Source organism: Equus asinus, chromosome 11 (genome assembly GCF_041296235.1).
Source record: "Equus asinus isolate D_3611 breed Donkey chromosome 11, EquAss-T2T_v2, whole genome shotgun sequence".
NCBI lineage: Eukaryota > Metazoa > Chordata > Mammalia > Perissodactyla > Equidae > Equus > Equus asinus.
This window is the reverse complement of record NC_091800.1, coordinates 74127183-74145196: the sequence shown is the minus strand read 5'-3', so window position 1 is coordinate 74145196 and position 18014 is coordinate 74127183. Positions and strand designations below refer to the sequence as shown.

At 35.7% G+C, this 18014-nt stretch overlaps 1 protein-coding gene across 3 annotated transcripts in view; it reads left to right on the top strand.

The window, feature by feature from the left end:
* NALCN (sodium leak channel, non-selective) overlaps positions 1–18014 on the top strand; it is a 303103-nt gene that overhangs the window by 19000 nt on the left and 266089 nt on the right. For 2 of the 3 annotated variants that reach the window (XM_070520121.1, XM_014839403.3), the window contains exons 3-6: positions 1572–1754; positions 15435–15518; positions 16691–16830; positions 16919–17047. In XM_070520121.1, the coding sequence (XP_070376222.1) occupies positions 1572–1754; positions 15435–15518; positions 16691–16830; positions 16919–17047 (536 nt within the window). Of the gene's footprint in view, positions 1–1571; positions 1755–12043; positions 12253–15434; positions 15519–16690; positions 16831–16918; positions 17048–18014 lie in introns of those variants that run through there. The other variant, XM_070520122.1, reaches the window with a different exon arrangement.

Sequence of the window (18014 nt, the reverse complement as noted above, 5' to 3'; positions counted from 1 at the left end):
AAAAGTGCATCAGCCCTTAAAATAAATTTAATCATCGCTGACTTCTACGGTGTTGAATTAACAGCATTATGTCTTCATGCAAATATTACAACTGTCGGATTAATATTATAATTTACTCACCAGCATACAAGTGTCTGAGTCTCCTCAAAGTTCTGAGTCTCGTTTCTGTCTTTCATCTTGGCTACTCGCTAGCTTGTATAGCTGCAGGATGCATCTCCTACAAAACGACATCTTCTTTCAGGGGGAGTATAATATTAAAGGATTAACATGACTGCATAGATATTTAGGATAGTCAGTAAATAACGTGTTTAGATTATGTTTAAGCATTGCATAATAGTTAATTAGCTAGAAGTATTAATTGTGTGGGTTTAGCATGCAGATGCAACTCATAGTTTTTATCCTAGGTGTTAGTTTTCATAATAAAACATTGTGAGTGATTATATGTCCTACACGTATAAATGTGCAAACACACACACATACACAAATTTATATTTTAAATTCTTACTTCCTTATGTTGGGGTTAAGGAAAATCTTCAAATAGCACATGCACTGTTAGAATTGCACAGAAATTCAATTTTTTGGAATTTTGGAAGAGGAGAAGTATCTGGGCTAAATTTGTACAAAACACATTCTCCAAAATAAAGAGGAAAGTCCATTTATTATCTTTTGATAATGTAGAATGAGGTCAGATTTAAAAATATATTTTTTATACAAGGATGTTACATATAAAATACAAATAGAAAACCCTAATGATGTGAATATATCAATTAACTTTAAAAAGCATTTATGATCTACTAGGAAGGCCGTTGTGCTAGATGCCAGGAAAGTTACAGTAAACGTAAGACAGTTCCTGATTCTAGGGGCTCATAGTACGTTAAAAAGTATGGAAGTAATAGCACATCACATTTCCATATGAGTAAGGTGTTAACACATTTTAATTGAATCAGAGTCTTCCTCTGTGGCCTGAGGCCCTGGAAAGTCAGTGTCAGAGGTGTTGGGGTAGCTGACCAGGTTCACATCGAGGCTTTGCTCTTCTTCTTCTTCTTCTTTTTTTTTTTTTTTGAGGAAGATTAGCCCTGAGCTAACATCTGCTGCCAATCCTCCTCTTTTTCTGAGGAAGACTGGCCCTGACCTAACATCCATGCCCATCTTCCTCTACTTTATATGTGAGACACCTACCACGGCATGGCTTGCCAAGTGGTGCCATGTCCAAACCTGGGATCTGAACCAGCGAACCCAGGGCCGCTGAAGCGGAGCATGTGAACTTAACCACTGCGCCACTGGGCCGCCCTGAGGCTTTGCTCTTCTTAATGCTTGACCACAGGACTATCTCTTAACCTTTCTGAGTCCTATGTGCAAATTAGGCTGCTTTGAGAATTAAACAATGTAAAATACATGAAAATATTTAGCACATTCTATGCACTTAGCAAACCTTATTTCCTTCTTTTTCTTCTCTATACTGGTGATATATTTTAATCTTGTTATTATGTTTTCCAAGTAGTGTGGTTCACAGCATAAGTTTAAGATATCACTTTATGGTGTCAAATAATAACTTTGGACCGTTTTTGCAGTGGGTTCACTCTTTGCTGCGCATCTGTGCCATCATCAGCGTCATTTCCGTCTGTATGAACACGCCCATGACGTTCGAGCACTACCCACCTCTTCAGTATGTGACCTTTACTCTGGATACTTTACTGATGTTTCTCTACACGGCAGAGATGATAGCAAAAATGCACATCCGGGGTATCGTCAAGGTGAGCCTTTCCATATTATTTAAGCTAAAACCAAAATGCATTGAAAATCTAAATCAGTTTAATAATGTTTTCATCTTAGTTTCAGTAAAACAAAATATGGCTTCATTTTATTTATATTGAAGTCTTTTTTAAAAGGGCATAACTCCAGATATTGTTAAAAATATGATGCATAAGAATATTTTAAAAGTTGAATTGTGTAAGGCACAAAGTCTTGGAATAGTTGGGAAGGACCTAGATGTCCTGACCACCAGCTTCATGAAGGCCAGGGGACGGTCTGTCCTGCCACCTAGGAGTGAACTCACGACCAGGCACAGCCACTGGCCCAAGCTGGGCACCTGTTGATTTGTGGAATGCGGAATGAAACTTACGTGATAAAGTTACAGCATGATGATACTCAGCAGGATGTCATAAACCTGAGGGGTTTTGAAGATATAAAGAGATTAAAAAAAAGAAGACATGAGCTGTAAAGGAATTCCAGCTATAAGAAAAGGAGTATGTAGCATGAAATTGGCACCCTTGGGAGACAAAAAATAAATAAATAAAAGGAAAAGGAAAAGAAAGAAAAAGGAAAGAAAGTCTCTCTCACAGGGTATCTCTTCTTTCTGTAGCTCTAGCCTTCACAGAGTTTAAAAATATGTAGATGATGCTTTCTAAAGTATTTTAAATTGTACTATTTTGGGAGATAGTGGTATAATGACATAGCAGAATGGATGTTAGGGTCTGACAAATGAGAGATTTGACTCAAATCCTAGCTCTTTCATTTACTGGCTCTATCAGCATCTCAAGTTACATATTTTGGTGCAAAAGAGCCTTATTCTGTGTAAGGATTTCAAGAATTTTATGAGGTGTTGTAAAACATGTAGTTATTGGTCAATTTCATTGCTTCTCTTTTTACATAATTCATTGTGTGCTATATTTAAAGAAAGGGATCACAGTAAATATATTACTTTTTTCATTTTTAACTTTTAAAAAAACTTTTTATTATGGAAAATTTAAATTTCACAAAAGTATAGATTATAGTTGTACTGAATTCCTGTAAATCAACGTCAACAATTATCCATATTTGGCAAGTTCTATTTCATTTTAAAGCAAATCTGAGAAATCAGGTTATTTCAGAAATAACTCCTTAGGCATCACTGACTGATAAAATTTTCTTTTATATAACCATCGTACCATTATCACATCTAGCAAAATTAACAATAATTCCTTAATGTAGGCTAGTACCCAATCCATATTCGTATTTCCCCAATTGTCTCAAATATTTCCTTTTACAGTTAGCTTCTTTGAATCAGGACTCAAACCAGGTTCACGGAGTGTATTTAATTGTTGTATTTTTAAATCTTGTTTAAGTCTCAGCCCCACACACTCTGAAAAAATGTTTTCCATGTCCTTGATCCAGTGCAGAAATGAGCCTTTCGTCTTCTGGGATGTTCTACATTATAGACTTGGCTGATTGCTTTCTGGTGGTTCCATTTAATGGTTTCTATATACTCCATATTCCCTGAGCCATTTAGACTGTTGACCAGAGATGTACACAGATGCCTCTGGCCCCCATTGTCACCGCAAAATAGGTTGTTGAACCTGTGGATATTTGCCAATCTGATGTGGGATATAGTAACTCCCTGTGGTTTTCATTTGCATTTTTCTTTTGAGAGTGAGATTGAGTCTGATTTTCTGTCTATAAAGGCCATTTCACGTTGTTATTATTTTTCATTTCAATTTTGGGCATTCTGTGTGTGTTGTGCATATTAGCCCTTTGTGATGTAAGTTGCAATTGCTTTTCCCTGTTGCCACTGTCTTTGGCTTTGCTCTTGGTTATTCGTGCCACACACAATTCTTCCTATTCCAAATCAGAGGCAAGTCTTTCCATTCTACCAACTTTGCTCTTGTGTCTTACAAGAGTTTTATAGTTTTCCTCCTATAGACTTGCACGTGTTTTGTTATACTTACGCTTTTATATTTTGTCTTTTTGATATCAGTAAAGGGGTCTTATCTTTTGTTATATATTCTAACTATTGTTCTTTTTTTTTTTAAAAGATTGGCACCTGAGCTAACAACTGTTGCCAATCTCCTTTTTTTCTTTTCTGCTTTTTTCTCCCCAAATCCCCCCAGTACATAGTTGTATATTTTTTAGTATGAGTCCTTCTAGTTGTGGTATGTGGGACGCCGCCTCAGCATGGCCTGACGAGTGGTGCCGTGTCCGCTCCCAGGATCTGAACCAGTGAAACTGTGGGCTGCCGAAGAGGAGCACATCAACTTAACTCAGCTAAGAAGCCGGCCCCTGTTATTCTTCTAAATGAAGGCTGGCTTCTTGTCCTGTGTCCCCAGGTCCCTGCCCTACCGAATTTGGATTCTACTCCAAGAGTTTTTCTTTCGTGTGGGTTTCTGGTATCCTGGAAAGGAGTTTTCATTAGGTACGCTTGAGAGATGAGGGTGTTCTGTTACTTCTGATCTTCCTGCAGCCCCGTGGTAGACAGTGGTGATGGTTGTTTATTTTTTTTTGTTTTTCATTTACCTACAATTTGCAACTTGCCACATTGCAATTCTACAGATTTTGCCAGTTATTCTCAGGTCTGCTTTCTGAGGGTTCCACTCAGTACTTCACTAGTATTTGATAGTGTTTTATGCTATGGAATTCTTAGGTCAGCCAGAACTTCCCTACATGTCTTCTCTCTACAACCTTCCCAAGCTGTGGTCTTAACTAGATCTTGATATTGCCAATAGTTTGGTATTTATTTTGGACTATGTTGTCACTTAGTTTTATTCAAGATTATATCCATGGAAATGTTTTCCTAGGCTATCCACTTGCTTTGTCTATTTTCTTAGGAGATTTGTGAGATTCAAAAAAACTACCATCATGATCTTATCCAAACTGAGTCAACTGTTTAACGTGTATAGTAGTTTATTTAGCACCTACTTTGTGTTAGCACAACTGCCTTGCTGTATGGGAATTGCTTAAAATTAGCTGAACCAGGTAAAGAAGTGATAATATTAACAGTATTCAGGGTTTTTAGTCCTTGGTAAAAAATCCAAATCCTGGCTGCCTTTTTTTTTTTTTAAAGGAAGTTTTGGAACGTTTTCTGGGCTCATTGAGTGAATGAGGGACTGGATTTCAAGCTTAAAAAATACATTCCAGGGAGTTCTGCATTCAGGGCAGCAATAACCTCAGCACAGGTCGTACTTGAGAACAGTCTGGTCCACACACCGCCACTGGTGACCCTGTGAACCTGGGACACAGGTCTTTTTCTGTCTTTGTCCTCAGAAGTCAGTGTCCAAAACTCTAAGAGTGAATATCTGGTTGATTAGGGTATAAGGATATGGAGGAGAAATGTGGGAAGTGGAGGATGCAATTTGATGCTTCTGATAAAAGAGATGAAGGACGGGAGTGAGGCTGGAAGCTTGTCCACAGATGCATTTATTAAGCACCCCAGCATTGCTCTCAGAGTTTGTTACTGCCTGACTTCCCTACTTTGATTGCATTGTCAGAGTGCCCTTTAAAGAAATAAACTTGAAAGAGCCGATAAGTACTTTGGAGTTTGTATTAGTTTCCTAGTTCTGCTGTAACAAACGACCACAACCTTGGTGGCGTAAAGCAACAGAAATTTATTGTCTCACAATTCTGGCAGCCCCAAGTCCAAAATCAGGGTGTCAGCAGGGCCCTGATCTCTCTGAAGCTTCCAGGGACAAACTCTTCCTTGCTTTTTCCCAGCTTTTGGTGGCTCCTGGCAATCCTTGGAATTCCTTAGCTCGCAGCTGCATCACTCCATTCTCTGCTCCTGTCTTCACGTGGCTTTCTTCCCTCTGTGTATCTCTGTGTGTTCTCTTCTTCTTTTAAGGACGCCAATCACTGCTCCAATCCAGAATGACTTCATCTTAACTAATTACATCTTTGAAAGACATTATTTCCAAACAAGGTCACCTTCTGAGGTTCGGAGTGGACATGGATTTTGGGGGGGACGCAATTCAATTCATTGCACAATCAGTTCCAGCTAGTCACTTGACCAGCCAGCTGCTTGCTGTTGTCAATATTGAAGGTGGGTTTGGAAAAGGCTTTATGAAGTTTGTAGGGTGACTCACAGAAAATTAGGGTAGAAATACAAAAGGAGAAATTCAGTTCAGTATAGGCATTGGACTTGAACTGTCAAAGCCACAGCAGTCCCGATGGGCTTTCCAAATACCAGGAAACCCAGAGACTCACCAAGAGTCTGTTGTGAGTGCAGTAAGCTGGGCCCTAGGAAACACAGCCTGACTCTAAGATGTGATCCACAGCCCCCTGGGAAACTGTTGGTCCGTGGGAGCTGTGGGCACCTGCCATGCCTCAACTAATGGATTTCAGCATGATTCCAAAATGGTCTGGGTCTCACTAGTGTTAAGCCAGTTAATTCAAAGCATTAGGTTTAGATAAAATTCTGAAAATTGGTAGCTAAACCAGGAGGTCAACTTGAAGGAAAGTCGGTATTTTAAGAGTACAAGAAGAATCTTTTATGCAACTGTAACTTTACTCCCCAGCATAGCCTGGCCCTCTTTTAAATTTTGTGATTCCCAAGGGCCTTGGCACTTGTATTGGTCATTCAGGCAATGGCAATCTCTGAATAGTCTGGATGGAGCACTTTGGGTTTGAAATTACCATGTGTTGACTTTTTTGACATCCCAACTTGAATGAATGAAGGCATGCCGTTTCCCTAGTTTTGTTTCTTGAGTTATTTGATGAATTAAGATGACTTTAAAATCATGAAAATAACAGTAGGCATGACTTTAATTGTCACAGTCTAATGATAAAAAGAACAGAGGCGGACTTGATACATAAATTATATATTCATTCCAAGTGAATAGAGCGTTGAGTGAACAGAGGTTTTAATAGTTTAAATATTAGAAGTTGAAGCAATTGTTAAAAAAGAAAAAACTTGGTTTATGACCAGGTTGTTTTCAAAATGCTATAAATGAGCCATTTCTAGTATTTCTGACTTCTGTCAACATTTGGATAAGTTATTTACTAAAACCAATTTTTAAAAATTTGCAATGTCTAAGAATTGAAAATTAACGTCAGATATGGTTTTTCTTTTTTCATTCAGAAGTAATTGGATTAAACATGACATAATGCAGATTTTAATAATATCACATTGCTCACATTATCTTGAAGAAGCCAGGACAGCTTCAGGTCTCGTTAAAACTGGTATTCAATGTTTAAATGCCAGCTGAGATTTGGGTTAAATATGGTTGGATATGAGGTCTGATTATCCTGAACCAAGCTTTAAATGTATCATCTCCTTGAACTTTTGCTATTGTGGACTTCCCAAAAAAGTCATAACTTTATTAATATCATTTTTGTAGCACATACTTCTGAAAACATGCATGTTAGACACAGATTAAAGAGTAAATTGGACTTGAGATCACATGCTTGTATTTAAAAGTGAACTTGCTGTCCCAGAAATAGGATTGCTGGATCATAAGGCAGTTCTATATTTTTATGACCCTCTGTACTGTTTGCTGTAGTGGCCATACCCATTTACATTCCCACCAACAGTGCACAAGGGTTCCCTTTTCTCCACATGCTCACCAACACTTATTTCTTGTCGAACAGGTGTGAGGTGATATCTCATTGTGGTGTTGATTTGCATTTCCCTGATGATGGATGAAGTTGAGTACCTTGTCATCTAACTCTTGGCCACTTGAATGTCTTCTTTTGAGAAATGTCTATTCAAATCCTTTCCCCTTTTTAAAATTTGATTATTTATTTATTTTTTGCTATTGAGTTGTATATGTATATCAAGCCATCAAGTTGCATACCTTAAATATATACAATTTTTAATTGTCAATTATACAAGAAAGCTTGGAAAAAACCCTTAAACTTTTAATCAGAGTTAGTTTTAGCAAAAATATCGTCTGTCACAGTGAATTTATGTTGTAATTTAAATGTTATTGGCTTTGTATTTCTGTATTTGTAAATTTGTTTTTGTTTTACATGTGCATGTGAAATATGTACATATGTAGGTATTTGTGACGTCATAATGAAATACGTCAGCCACATGCCCTGTGAGAATTTTTTAGAGGACCTCGTGTTACTCAAGTTTAAATTACTGTGCCCTTATCAATTAACCCTGCTATAAGTTTTTAAACTTTTATTAAGCACTTGTCTGCTAAAAACATTTTTTTCAGGACATTTCCATGCTTTTCTCCCTAATTCATTTGTCAACCACACTGAGTTTTTAATCTGTCACTCAGGTTTTTAGCCTCTTTACCCAGAATAATTTGCAAATATGTGCTGTGTTTGTTCACATATAGGACTTAAACTTGTGTTTTTCCTATGTATGTAGGGACATTATGAGTATAGAGGTGCACATCGTGTTCTATTTTAAACATCAGGTTATAATTTTCTTAATGAGTTTCATATTGTTTGGAACAGAGCTATGTATTTTACCTGTTCAGATATTAAATGTTTAGTATTCACTGATTTTCAACTAAAATATTTCTTAGGAACAGTGAGATTTAGTTTGTAAGCGAGTAACTCCAGTATGTCATAGTCTTCTGTGTAGAGGAGTACGTGTGAGTCAATGTTTACCTATGTCGGAGATTTGGGGAGTGCTGGTCTTGTGATTTTGGAAGAGTGTTTTCCATGCATAAAACTATATTCGCCTATAATAAGATATTTATAGAAGCAAACCAGTGTATTGTTACCCATTTATCATACACAACTCTTTAAAATTATACCTAGCCTGATTTGGCAGTGTTATGGTACACCTAAAATTCATACCTAATGCTTAAGATAATGTAATCTAATAATACCTAGCTTATAAAATTATTGCAACAAACCAAACCCAGAAGCTTTATTTTTCAAAACAAAAGTACTGAAGCTGTGGCTGTCTAGTGTTTTCCACTATTTTTATTGACCTAGTGGTCTGCCAAGTATATTGAACCATGTATAAATTTAAAATATTAAAAGTTTAAGATATTTGGGATATAAGTATAATATAAATATAAGCGAGAGTTATAGTCTTAAACCCAAGTACAGTTTCCGAGTTTCCCTTTAATCATTCATCAAACATTGATTGGACACTCACAATGAGCTTGTAACTGCCCTTGGGGAAGGGGCAAAACCGAGCTGCGGCTCTGTCCTCAAACGCCTGGCCCACTTTGTGCAATTGGCTTGTAAAGCATGTGCAGGCCACTCCTCATTTTTTGCTTCCAGTCTATTCCTGAAAACATGTTGGGTAGCATATTTTCAGAAAACAGGAGCCTGTGTTCCATTATTTTAAATGGAAATTAGTAATGCATTACAGCCCCAACCGATTTCTTCAAATAACACTAAATCACTCTCTAATACTAGACAACAGTCTACCTGCATAGTTCTGTGTAATAAACAGCATTTAAAACACCCATCGTTCAATTGTTTCTACTTACTGAATTCAGTATGGGATGTTTTGTATGCATCCAACAAAAATGGGAACGTGTGCTCTTATGTAAATAAGCAAAGAAAAATATGTTAAAGTACTATCTACTGTGTTTTATTGAATCAAGGTCATCAGTTATAAGATGCGGCATCACTTTACAGGTCTTTAAGAAAGAAAAAAATGCTGCTAATTGCACTTTGTACGATGTAAGATTTTAATTGATACATTATAAGATACCTTCTAAATTCAGAAATGTTAAACTCTGTTGAGGACAAGGGGAAGTATGTCTTAAAATTGGTGAAATACAATCAAATGGACTGAGATTGGTAGGCTCAAGTCCTGGGTCCCGTGAAAGGCTAACCTTCAGAGGGAACATAGGGAGGAGGAAGGCAGTGATGCACTTAAAACGTACCCATTATTAGGTAGGTTAACAATGCCAGCATAAGATTTAGCCCAAAAGAACAACAGAGCTAGGCCTGCATTGCACACTGTACCTTCTTGCAGGCTTCATTGACAACTTAAATGTTTCCACTGGCATGTGTGCGAATTCATTATAGCGGTTCTTCTAGTTGCATAGTGATTTGGGGGCAAATATTTTTGCAAATGTTATAAATAGCAAATATTTGTATAGTAAGAATTCAGATAGTGAGAGATAGACCTTCAGTGTTTTGTGAAAATGCTTTAGTGGTCTGTAAAAGGTATGGGAAGGAGGGGGCGCAAAAAAAGAGTGAAGAACTCTGCTTGGAGATATCATAGAAGCCTTGAAGAAAGAGCACTGTAAAGTGATGTCTTGAGGGGTGAGTAAATGTGGTCTGTGGCACAGGTGATGGGGGATGCAAGTGAAGGATTTCACAGAGCGAGCAAAGGAGTCCTCCGGGACACAAAGGCGTGGAACAGCCTGGTGCTTTGGAGAGCTCTGAGTATTTGGCAGTAGCAGATGGGATGTGCACAGGGAGCAGCTGCAGAGGATTCTGTGAAGGCAGGCCTGGCTGTACCATGGAGAGCTGTGCATGCTCTGCGAAGAGCTCAGACTTCTTTCTGTGGTTGGTAAAGATGCATGGGGGATTCCAATCCAAGAGTGACATGATCTAATTTGTATTTGAGAAGTTCACTGTGGCAGTAACATGCTTGATGTACTAGAGGAGAGAGAAACTGAAGCAGAAAGTCCTTCTAGCAAGAAATGTCTTTAAAACTTTTTGTTAGAGGAATGTATTTATTTTAAGGACTCACGTATTGTATAATGTTTCCAAAGCTTGAAGGTATCTGCCAATTAATTCCCACTCCCCGTGATTTGTTTCTAACTGCCTCTCCCACTGATTCCTGTTCTGAGAAACATTCTAGCTCACCAGATCTCTAGAGGCAAAAAATACCCCTTTGGGTGATAGATGTTTGTGCTATTGCAGAGCATCCCAGGTATTTCAGACTGAATTCTTCAGACAATTCTCAGTTGTCTGTTTTTCATCTGGCAATAGACCTCTGTAAAAGTAACATGTATCCTCTGAGCACTGTTGAAGCAATAAATAATAATGCTGAGACACAGTGACAGATGGGCCCTAGGAACTCAGAGCAATAAATCATGTGCTCATGAAACGAGACAAGTGTGTATCATTTTGTTACTGCAAACTATATCCCTATAGATGTCTTCAGGTGAGTGTGTTTGGTGTCTCTGCTTGTTAAATACTTGCATGGCCATTTAAGGTAGTCTTTTATACTGTATAATTGATTGGCAGCCTCCAAGTGTTTACCTTTTTAAAATTTGATGGAAAGCTCTTGAATAACTCCTCTCCCTAACCACCAGCATGCTGATTTCTGCCCACAGCTCACACACTCTCTGCCTTCAATGTCTTGTTGATGCAACAAACAAATTAAAACTCTCCTTTCTTTTTTGAGGTGTTAAAATTTCTCAAGTACCACTGTGCATTCATGTGTGATAGGTTCTCGTTACGTACATTGTAAGCAGAGAAAAGGGACAGTTTATTTTTTGCAAATATTATAACAGGCATTAATACAGTGGGATTTTAAAAGGATCTGGACATACTTATAAATTGAATCATAACAACCTTTAACCAGTTATGGTAAGAGACTTTGAACATGCAAATTGAAAAAGAGACAATTTAATAAGTATGTCAGACACAAAATGTAATAAGAGATTATATTTCAAAGTGCAAGGTTTCAAAGTCTGTATTCTATTTATTAAAAGATATTTTAGATTTAAGGAGCCTTAGTGATTATTGATAATGATTAATATGATATCAATTTCAATTCAGTCATATTTACAATTACATTAGAATGCACAAATGACATAAACCTTGACCCGATTCCTATTTGCATGGCATGTAGACTCTGCTTATTCAAACCATACTAATTCAGGAAGTATCCAAAAGTTATCCCATAATTTCATCTGTGATTTTTCATGTCACATAGGAAAAGAGTCTTAACTTTAAGAAATTACCTTGAAAGATATTACATCTTTCTCTCTTTGCCAGGAGTCAAAGAATCATTTCTTTTAAGGAATGATACCAATAGTTTTAGTGAATGGGTGCCTTCATAAAGTGTACGAATTGACCTCTTACTGTATTCATTGGAATCTACAGAGGATCTCTAAGACATCGTTCTTGTGCTTATCATCATTCATTCAATATCTGCTGTATGTCATACTCTGTGCCAGGTGCTGGGAATACCACCTGAAATTGTCTTGTTTAAAGTCTCAAGGTGCTACTGATCTTCAGAACAGACTCAGGCATTTCCAGTGAGGGATAGACTTTTTTTTTAATGCAGCACCAGAGAATATGTTTAGAGAAGATTTAAGTAGGAAATTCAGATTTCGCCCTTATATCTGATAAAAGGGAGGGACTAAACTATAAATTTATTAAACCACCAGGTGCGGGTTACAAAGAACTATTCTGTAAGTTGCACGATATGAACATTGTTTATATACATGAGCCGAGTTGCCAGTTGTTGCATGAAGTGTGAGCTAAAGCTGATCAGAGGAGGCTGTGGTCAGATCAGAGTCTGGAGGAAAAAGTTGACACAGACTTGGGAGAATTTTTCAGGAAGACAGAACAGCCTGAAGAACAATGAACCGTAAAGAAGAAAAGGTCAAAAAAAAGGTGGGGAAAATCTGAGTGTTACTGGTCTTTGTGTCCCAGTTCACTATAATGCTGCTTATTAAAGGTTTTTATAAATATTGGTTGACTCTTGGAAACATGAACCGAAATATAATATGTAAAACTTATGCCTAGTGGATTATTTCACATATTTTACCAGGAAAATAAAAAGAAGTCAGTTCTAATTGATCATCATATACCATCTAGTGTGTGGTGGTCTTATTGGCGACAGGTAAATGCCACTGTGAATTTCTGGAAGGTCTAAAGCAACTCCAACAATGCAACTAAAATTACTTCCTAACTCAGAAATAGTTTTCTGTGTTATAAAGTAGAAGTTTTGCTAAGCCAGGAGGTCATTCGAAATTAGAATGTGTTTGCATGCTTTTGCTTTATTCAGGATCTCCACTGGGGTTTCTAAAATGATTCAAAATAATCCATCCTTTTATATAGTTCAAAATAGGCTTTAGGTCAGCTTTGCAACATCAATTTTCTTAGCAAACAAATTTGTATAGTAAATAAGAAACAAAAATTCAGCTAACTCTGTTATTGATAGCTTTACATTCTGAATTTGTGAGAGCCAGACTTCTCAAATTTGATTTTATTTGTGCCAACTGACAAAGTGATTTTTGTTAAAGCTAAATTTTTTTAAAAATTTAGTTTTAAAAATCTGTTTTAAAAAATGTAATATATGAACATTAGTCAAAAGACATGTGAATGGATATCCTGAGAAAAGTGTATCTTTCTTTCACCCTTGGTTCCTGGCCGCTCTGTTCCTCTCCCAGGGAAATATCACTGTTTATCCTCACTTTTTACATTTTAAATAATCCTCAATATAATGAGAATCTCTCATATTGTATTTTATTGAATATAATTTCTTACTAAAGCAGATTATGAAAAACAAAAGAGGTTAATTGTAGTGACACTATATATAACCTTTTTTAATGACAAAAAAAGAAATAAAATAATACTATTTGGGAAAAATACCATATAAACTCATCCTGTTTGGGTACCTATGTACTCAATGATTTATAATTATTCTTTTCCATGCATAACATTTACTTTTAATTGTTCCTATCTTAAAATGTTCTTTGCTGAGTCCCATAAAATTTCAGTTTTCATTTTTGGAATTATTTGCATTTTTTAAAGAATCACAACTATGCCTAGTACTTAAAATAAAGATCAAGAGATTTTTCTCTCCCTTTTTCCCAGCATACAAGTAGAGAACACATTTGTTTAATAAAAGTCAATTTGAATATATACACTTTTGTTTTTCTGCATAACACTATTAGCATATACTGTATGTTTTACATTTTTTTAAATTAACTGAGAATGTAAGTTACATAAGGGCAGGAGTTTTTGTTTTGTTCACTCCAGTGTCACTGGTGCCTTGAACACTGCCCCAGAGCACAGAGATGTCCTACACATTGAGTGAATGAATGAATGTACAAATAAATATATTTATATACTAAGCAACTCAAGGGAACCTTCAAAACAACTTTAGATAATTTATATTCCATTATTTTTTTGGATGTGAATCAAAGTTAGGTGCAGAGAAAATTGAATTTTTATGGGCTATCTTGTCTATATTTAGATTATAATTAATTTATATTTTCAGTTAATTGTGCAGTATAAAGGCAAATACGACACTTATAGTAAAAGATACTTCATGAGGTTTTGAAGACAACTATAATATCCTTAAATTATTTGTTCTATGTTTAATATGTGCAGATGTGTATACATAACCAGTGATGTCCTGAGATATAGTTTTTCTCTTCAACAGGTTTAAGTAATCATAGGATGATCATAACACTCAGTTGAACAGGGTCATTGCCCTCCTAGCCACCCAGACTCCAAGCCTCAGATTTTGCTTTCATGTCTATTGTGAGTTTTCTCAAAAACACACTAAGTTTGGTTAATTCTCTTCCCATTGATAAAATTATTTGTACATTCTCTTGGGAACTAGCATTGTTTTCTCTAAACTCTCCATAAAATTAATCTTCCCATCTTTCCCACCATATTTATAGCTTTATTATAAGTTATTCTGCCTTATATATTAGCTCAGTGTGTACATATCTGTTTTTCTACACAAGATTGTTGTGTGTGTGTGGGTGTGTGTGTTCCACTAAGCATTATACACCCCCTTATGTAAAGTGGGAGCTTGCCCAGTGTTTACTAAGTTGAGTTTACACTTCATATCTGGGTCAGGTAATTTTTATTATCATACCGTTAGTTTTGTGAATTACAAATTATTTCTGCAAACTGCTCAAGGAAACTTTTTGATAACCTATTTGTTACTAAGGGTGGAAGGTTCTGGAAACTGTTTCATTTTCATAAATATTCTGCAACATATTTTATTATTTTACTTAAAATCTTGGCATTCTGTTTCTATTTTTATTTTCTAAGCAGGTTCAATCAGAGCTGGTAATGATAGATGTGACTGGCTCCAGAACTGAGTTTCATGGATTACTGCAGTCCTAGTGACTTAATGGGGCAGGACTAAGAAAACAAAGGCCTTTCTATTTAAGATTTCCAATTCCAACCTCTTGAGGTTTTCTGTTTTGTTATTCCAAAGGAAAATTTTTCTGAAATTCCTATTTTCTAAATCCTAATGTCACAGTAGATTGACTGTTAAATGGAAGTAGCGTGTCTTCTTTATCTTTCTTTTACATATATAATTGGAGTTAAAGTCAATATATGTTCCCTTTGAAAATGAAGGCAGGTTTCTTCTTCAGTTTTAATTTAGCTCTTGATGAATTCCTGGCTAATTTCCCACTAATGGTGGTCGATCCTACAGGCTGAAAGGCCTTCACGCTGACCACTGTGTGCTCTTGGCTCTTGTAGAGACAGAGTTGTTTTAGGACCTAAGCTGCCTGTGGAGTTGGATGGCCCCTGGTTCCTTTCGTAGTAGAGTCTGTGTGGCTAAGAAAAGATAGTGATGCTTTTTCCCTTTGCGTGAATTCAAAATTTTACACACAAAGTTCTGCAGTTACTTGTGTTTTATAGATTATTTTACTCGTGTAGAATTCCGTTTAAAATGCTACAAGCATTCCTTTTGAAAATCTGTTCAATTATAAGACAAAAATTGTGGCTAGCTTTTACTGAATTAACAGTTCACTCTTCCCTCCACAGATGTTTTTTGAAATTATTCATTTTTCCTAATAACACCATGTGAAATTTATTTTTAGGGGGATAGTTCCTATGTGAAAGATCGCTGGTGTGTTTTTGATGGATTTATGGTCTTTTGCCTCTGGGTTTCATTGGTGTTACAGGTAATGGAAACTTTTAAATTACAAAGGGGTGTTTTCCAAAATGGGCATTATTTTGCATTGAAAATCTAAGTGGAAGTATTAAAGAATCTATATCAAATGTGATTGTGTAATTTTCTACAACACTGTTATTTTAAATGTTTATTGATTAAAAAAAAGGCTAACATTTTAAACATTGTCAGTCACATCTGGAAATTATTTCTTAATCAGAAATGAAAATCAATACTGTAGAAAATTATTTCTTATTAAACAGATATAAAAATATATTCATTGAAATAAAGAATATGGGATGAGGTTTCTGTATTTTTAGAATAAAAAATTGAATTAAAAAAAATTCCAGTCTTTTGTGTGACTAAATCCTGACTAAAAGCAGCTAAATATAGATACATTGGTATATATGTTGGTCAACATAATATACTATATTCCAAATAGAAATTGCCTTACTATGAAAATGGGAACATATGTTATTAAAAAGGCCTAAAGAAGGGATTTTGTTGGAAAACAGTAGAATTCATTCCCATGCATTCAGGCTTGATTTTGCATTTAATTCCACTAAAGTTACCATATTCTTCATTAAAAAATTCAGAGTAAAATAAATTCAGAGTGTATCCTATGAACTCATTAAAGTGCTTATTGATAAACTGTCCCTATTTTTATAAAGCTCACCTTTCCAACAGTCTAATTTCACCCTGCATATTAATGTACTCTTCTCCATTTAATAGCTATTGTATGATTGACAAGTGTGTTCTAATTATCATTTTGCCTTTGTTAGTAAATGGTACAATTCTTTCTTATATTTTTTTCATAATATTTTTAACTCCTTCTCCATTGCTTTATTTTCTGAATACTCAGGAAGTTCCACTAAAGAACATCGTTAGTGAGGAAGGCTTAGCATAGTTATTCCATATTCTAACTTGGCACTTGTTTTTGTAATAAAAACGAATTATACAGCAGATGAACAAGATTAATGACACTTTCATTAGTTTATTTATTTATTTCTCTTAAGATAGCTATAGCTTCAAAATATACTCAAAAGAAAATTGATTTTGGTGGAAAATAATGTAGGGTGAAGTTCAGGGTGCAGGATGTACCAACTGATGCTGTCTGTATATGCCATGACTATAAGCAATGCTAAAGGAAAGTCTAAACTTGTTCGTTCACCTCTTAACTTATAGGTATTTGAAATTGCTGATATCGTTGATCAGATGTCACCTTGGGGCATGTTACGGATCCCACGGCCACTAATTATGATCCGGGCATTCCGGATTTATTTCCGATTTGAACTACCAAGGACCAGAATTACAAATATTTTAAAGTAAGCACTGCTTTTATGTAAGTTACGGGGAAAAGTTTATGACTCTTCCTGTAAATTTCACCTACTTTACCTGCTTTGTTTTCCCCAGGCGATCCGGAGAACAAATATGGAGCGTTTCAATTTTTCTACTTTTCTTTTTACTTCTTTATGGAATTTTAGGAGTTCAGATGTTTGGAACATTTACCTTTCACTGTGTAGTAAATGACACGAAACCAGGGTAAGTTTATCTACTAACTGCGTTTTAATCTAAGTGATTAACAAGGAAGTGTCTACAATTTTCATGAGTAAAAACCTCTGTGTCTAATTGTTTTAAAAGCGTTTAGGTACTCTGTTCTATATTCTCTGCTTTCTCAAAATTGTTTCATCCAATTTTTAAGACAAATATTCAAGACAAGCCAGACTGAAAAATGTACCCCTGTGGGAAAGTAGATTAAGCAAATTCAAAGTGTACATTTAGAAATTTTCCTCAGTGTGGCAGAATGGGGAGTGTGCTGACATAATACTGTCAGAGTATTTACATTTCTCGTTTAAATAAGATGGGAATGGAAAATTGCATAACTACTTTGAAAAACAGTTGGGTAGTTTCTTAAAAACTTGAGCAGACAGCTACCTTATATCCCATTCATTCCATTTCAGATATTTAACCAGAGAAATGAAACTGTTTGTCCATACAAAGACTTATATGTATGTAGTGACTTTGTGATAGCCTAAATTGGTAAAACCCAAATTACCATCAGCCGATAAATGGATAAACAAATTGTGATATATCCATATAAAGAATACTATATAGCAATAAAAAAGTATGAGATATTGATATACACAACATCTTGGATGAATCTCACAGTGATTATGCTGGGTGAATGAAGCCAGATGAAAAAGATTACATATTCTGCAATTCCATTTATATAGAATTCTAGAGAATGCAAGCATATCTCTTAATGATAGAAAGGAAATCAGTGGTTGTCTGAGGATAAGGGTTCATAGGAATAAAAGATTACCCAAAAACAGTAAGAAGCCTTTGAGGTTGACCAGTATGTTCATTATGTTGATTGTGGTTCTGGACATAGGTCAAAATTTATCAAATATCTACATTTTAACATGTGCAGTTTATCGTATATCAAGTATCCCTTACTGAAATTGTTTACAAATGTTTTAGTGTGAAGTAGAAATCTAATTTTCTTCAT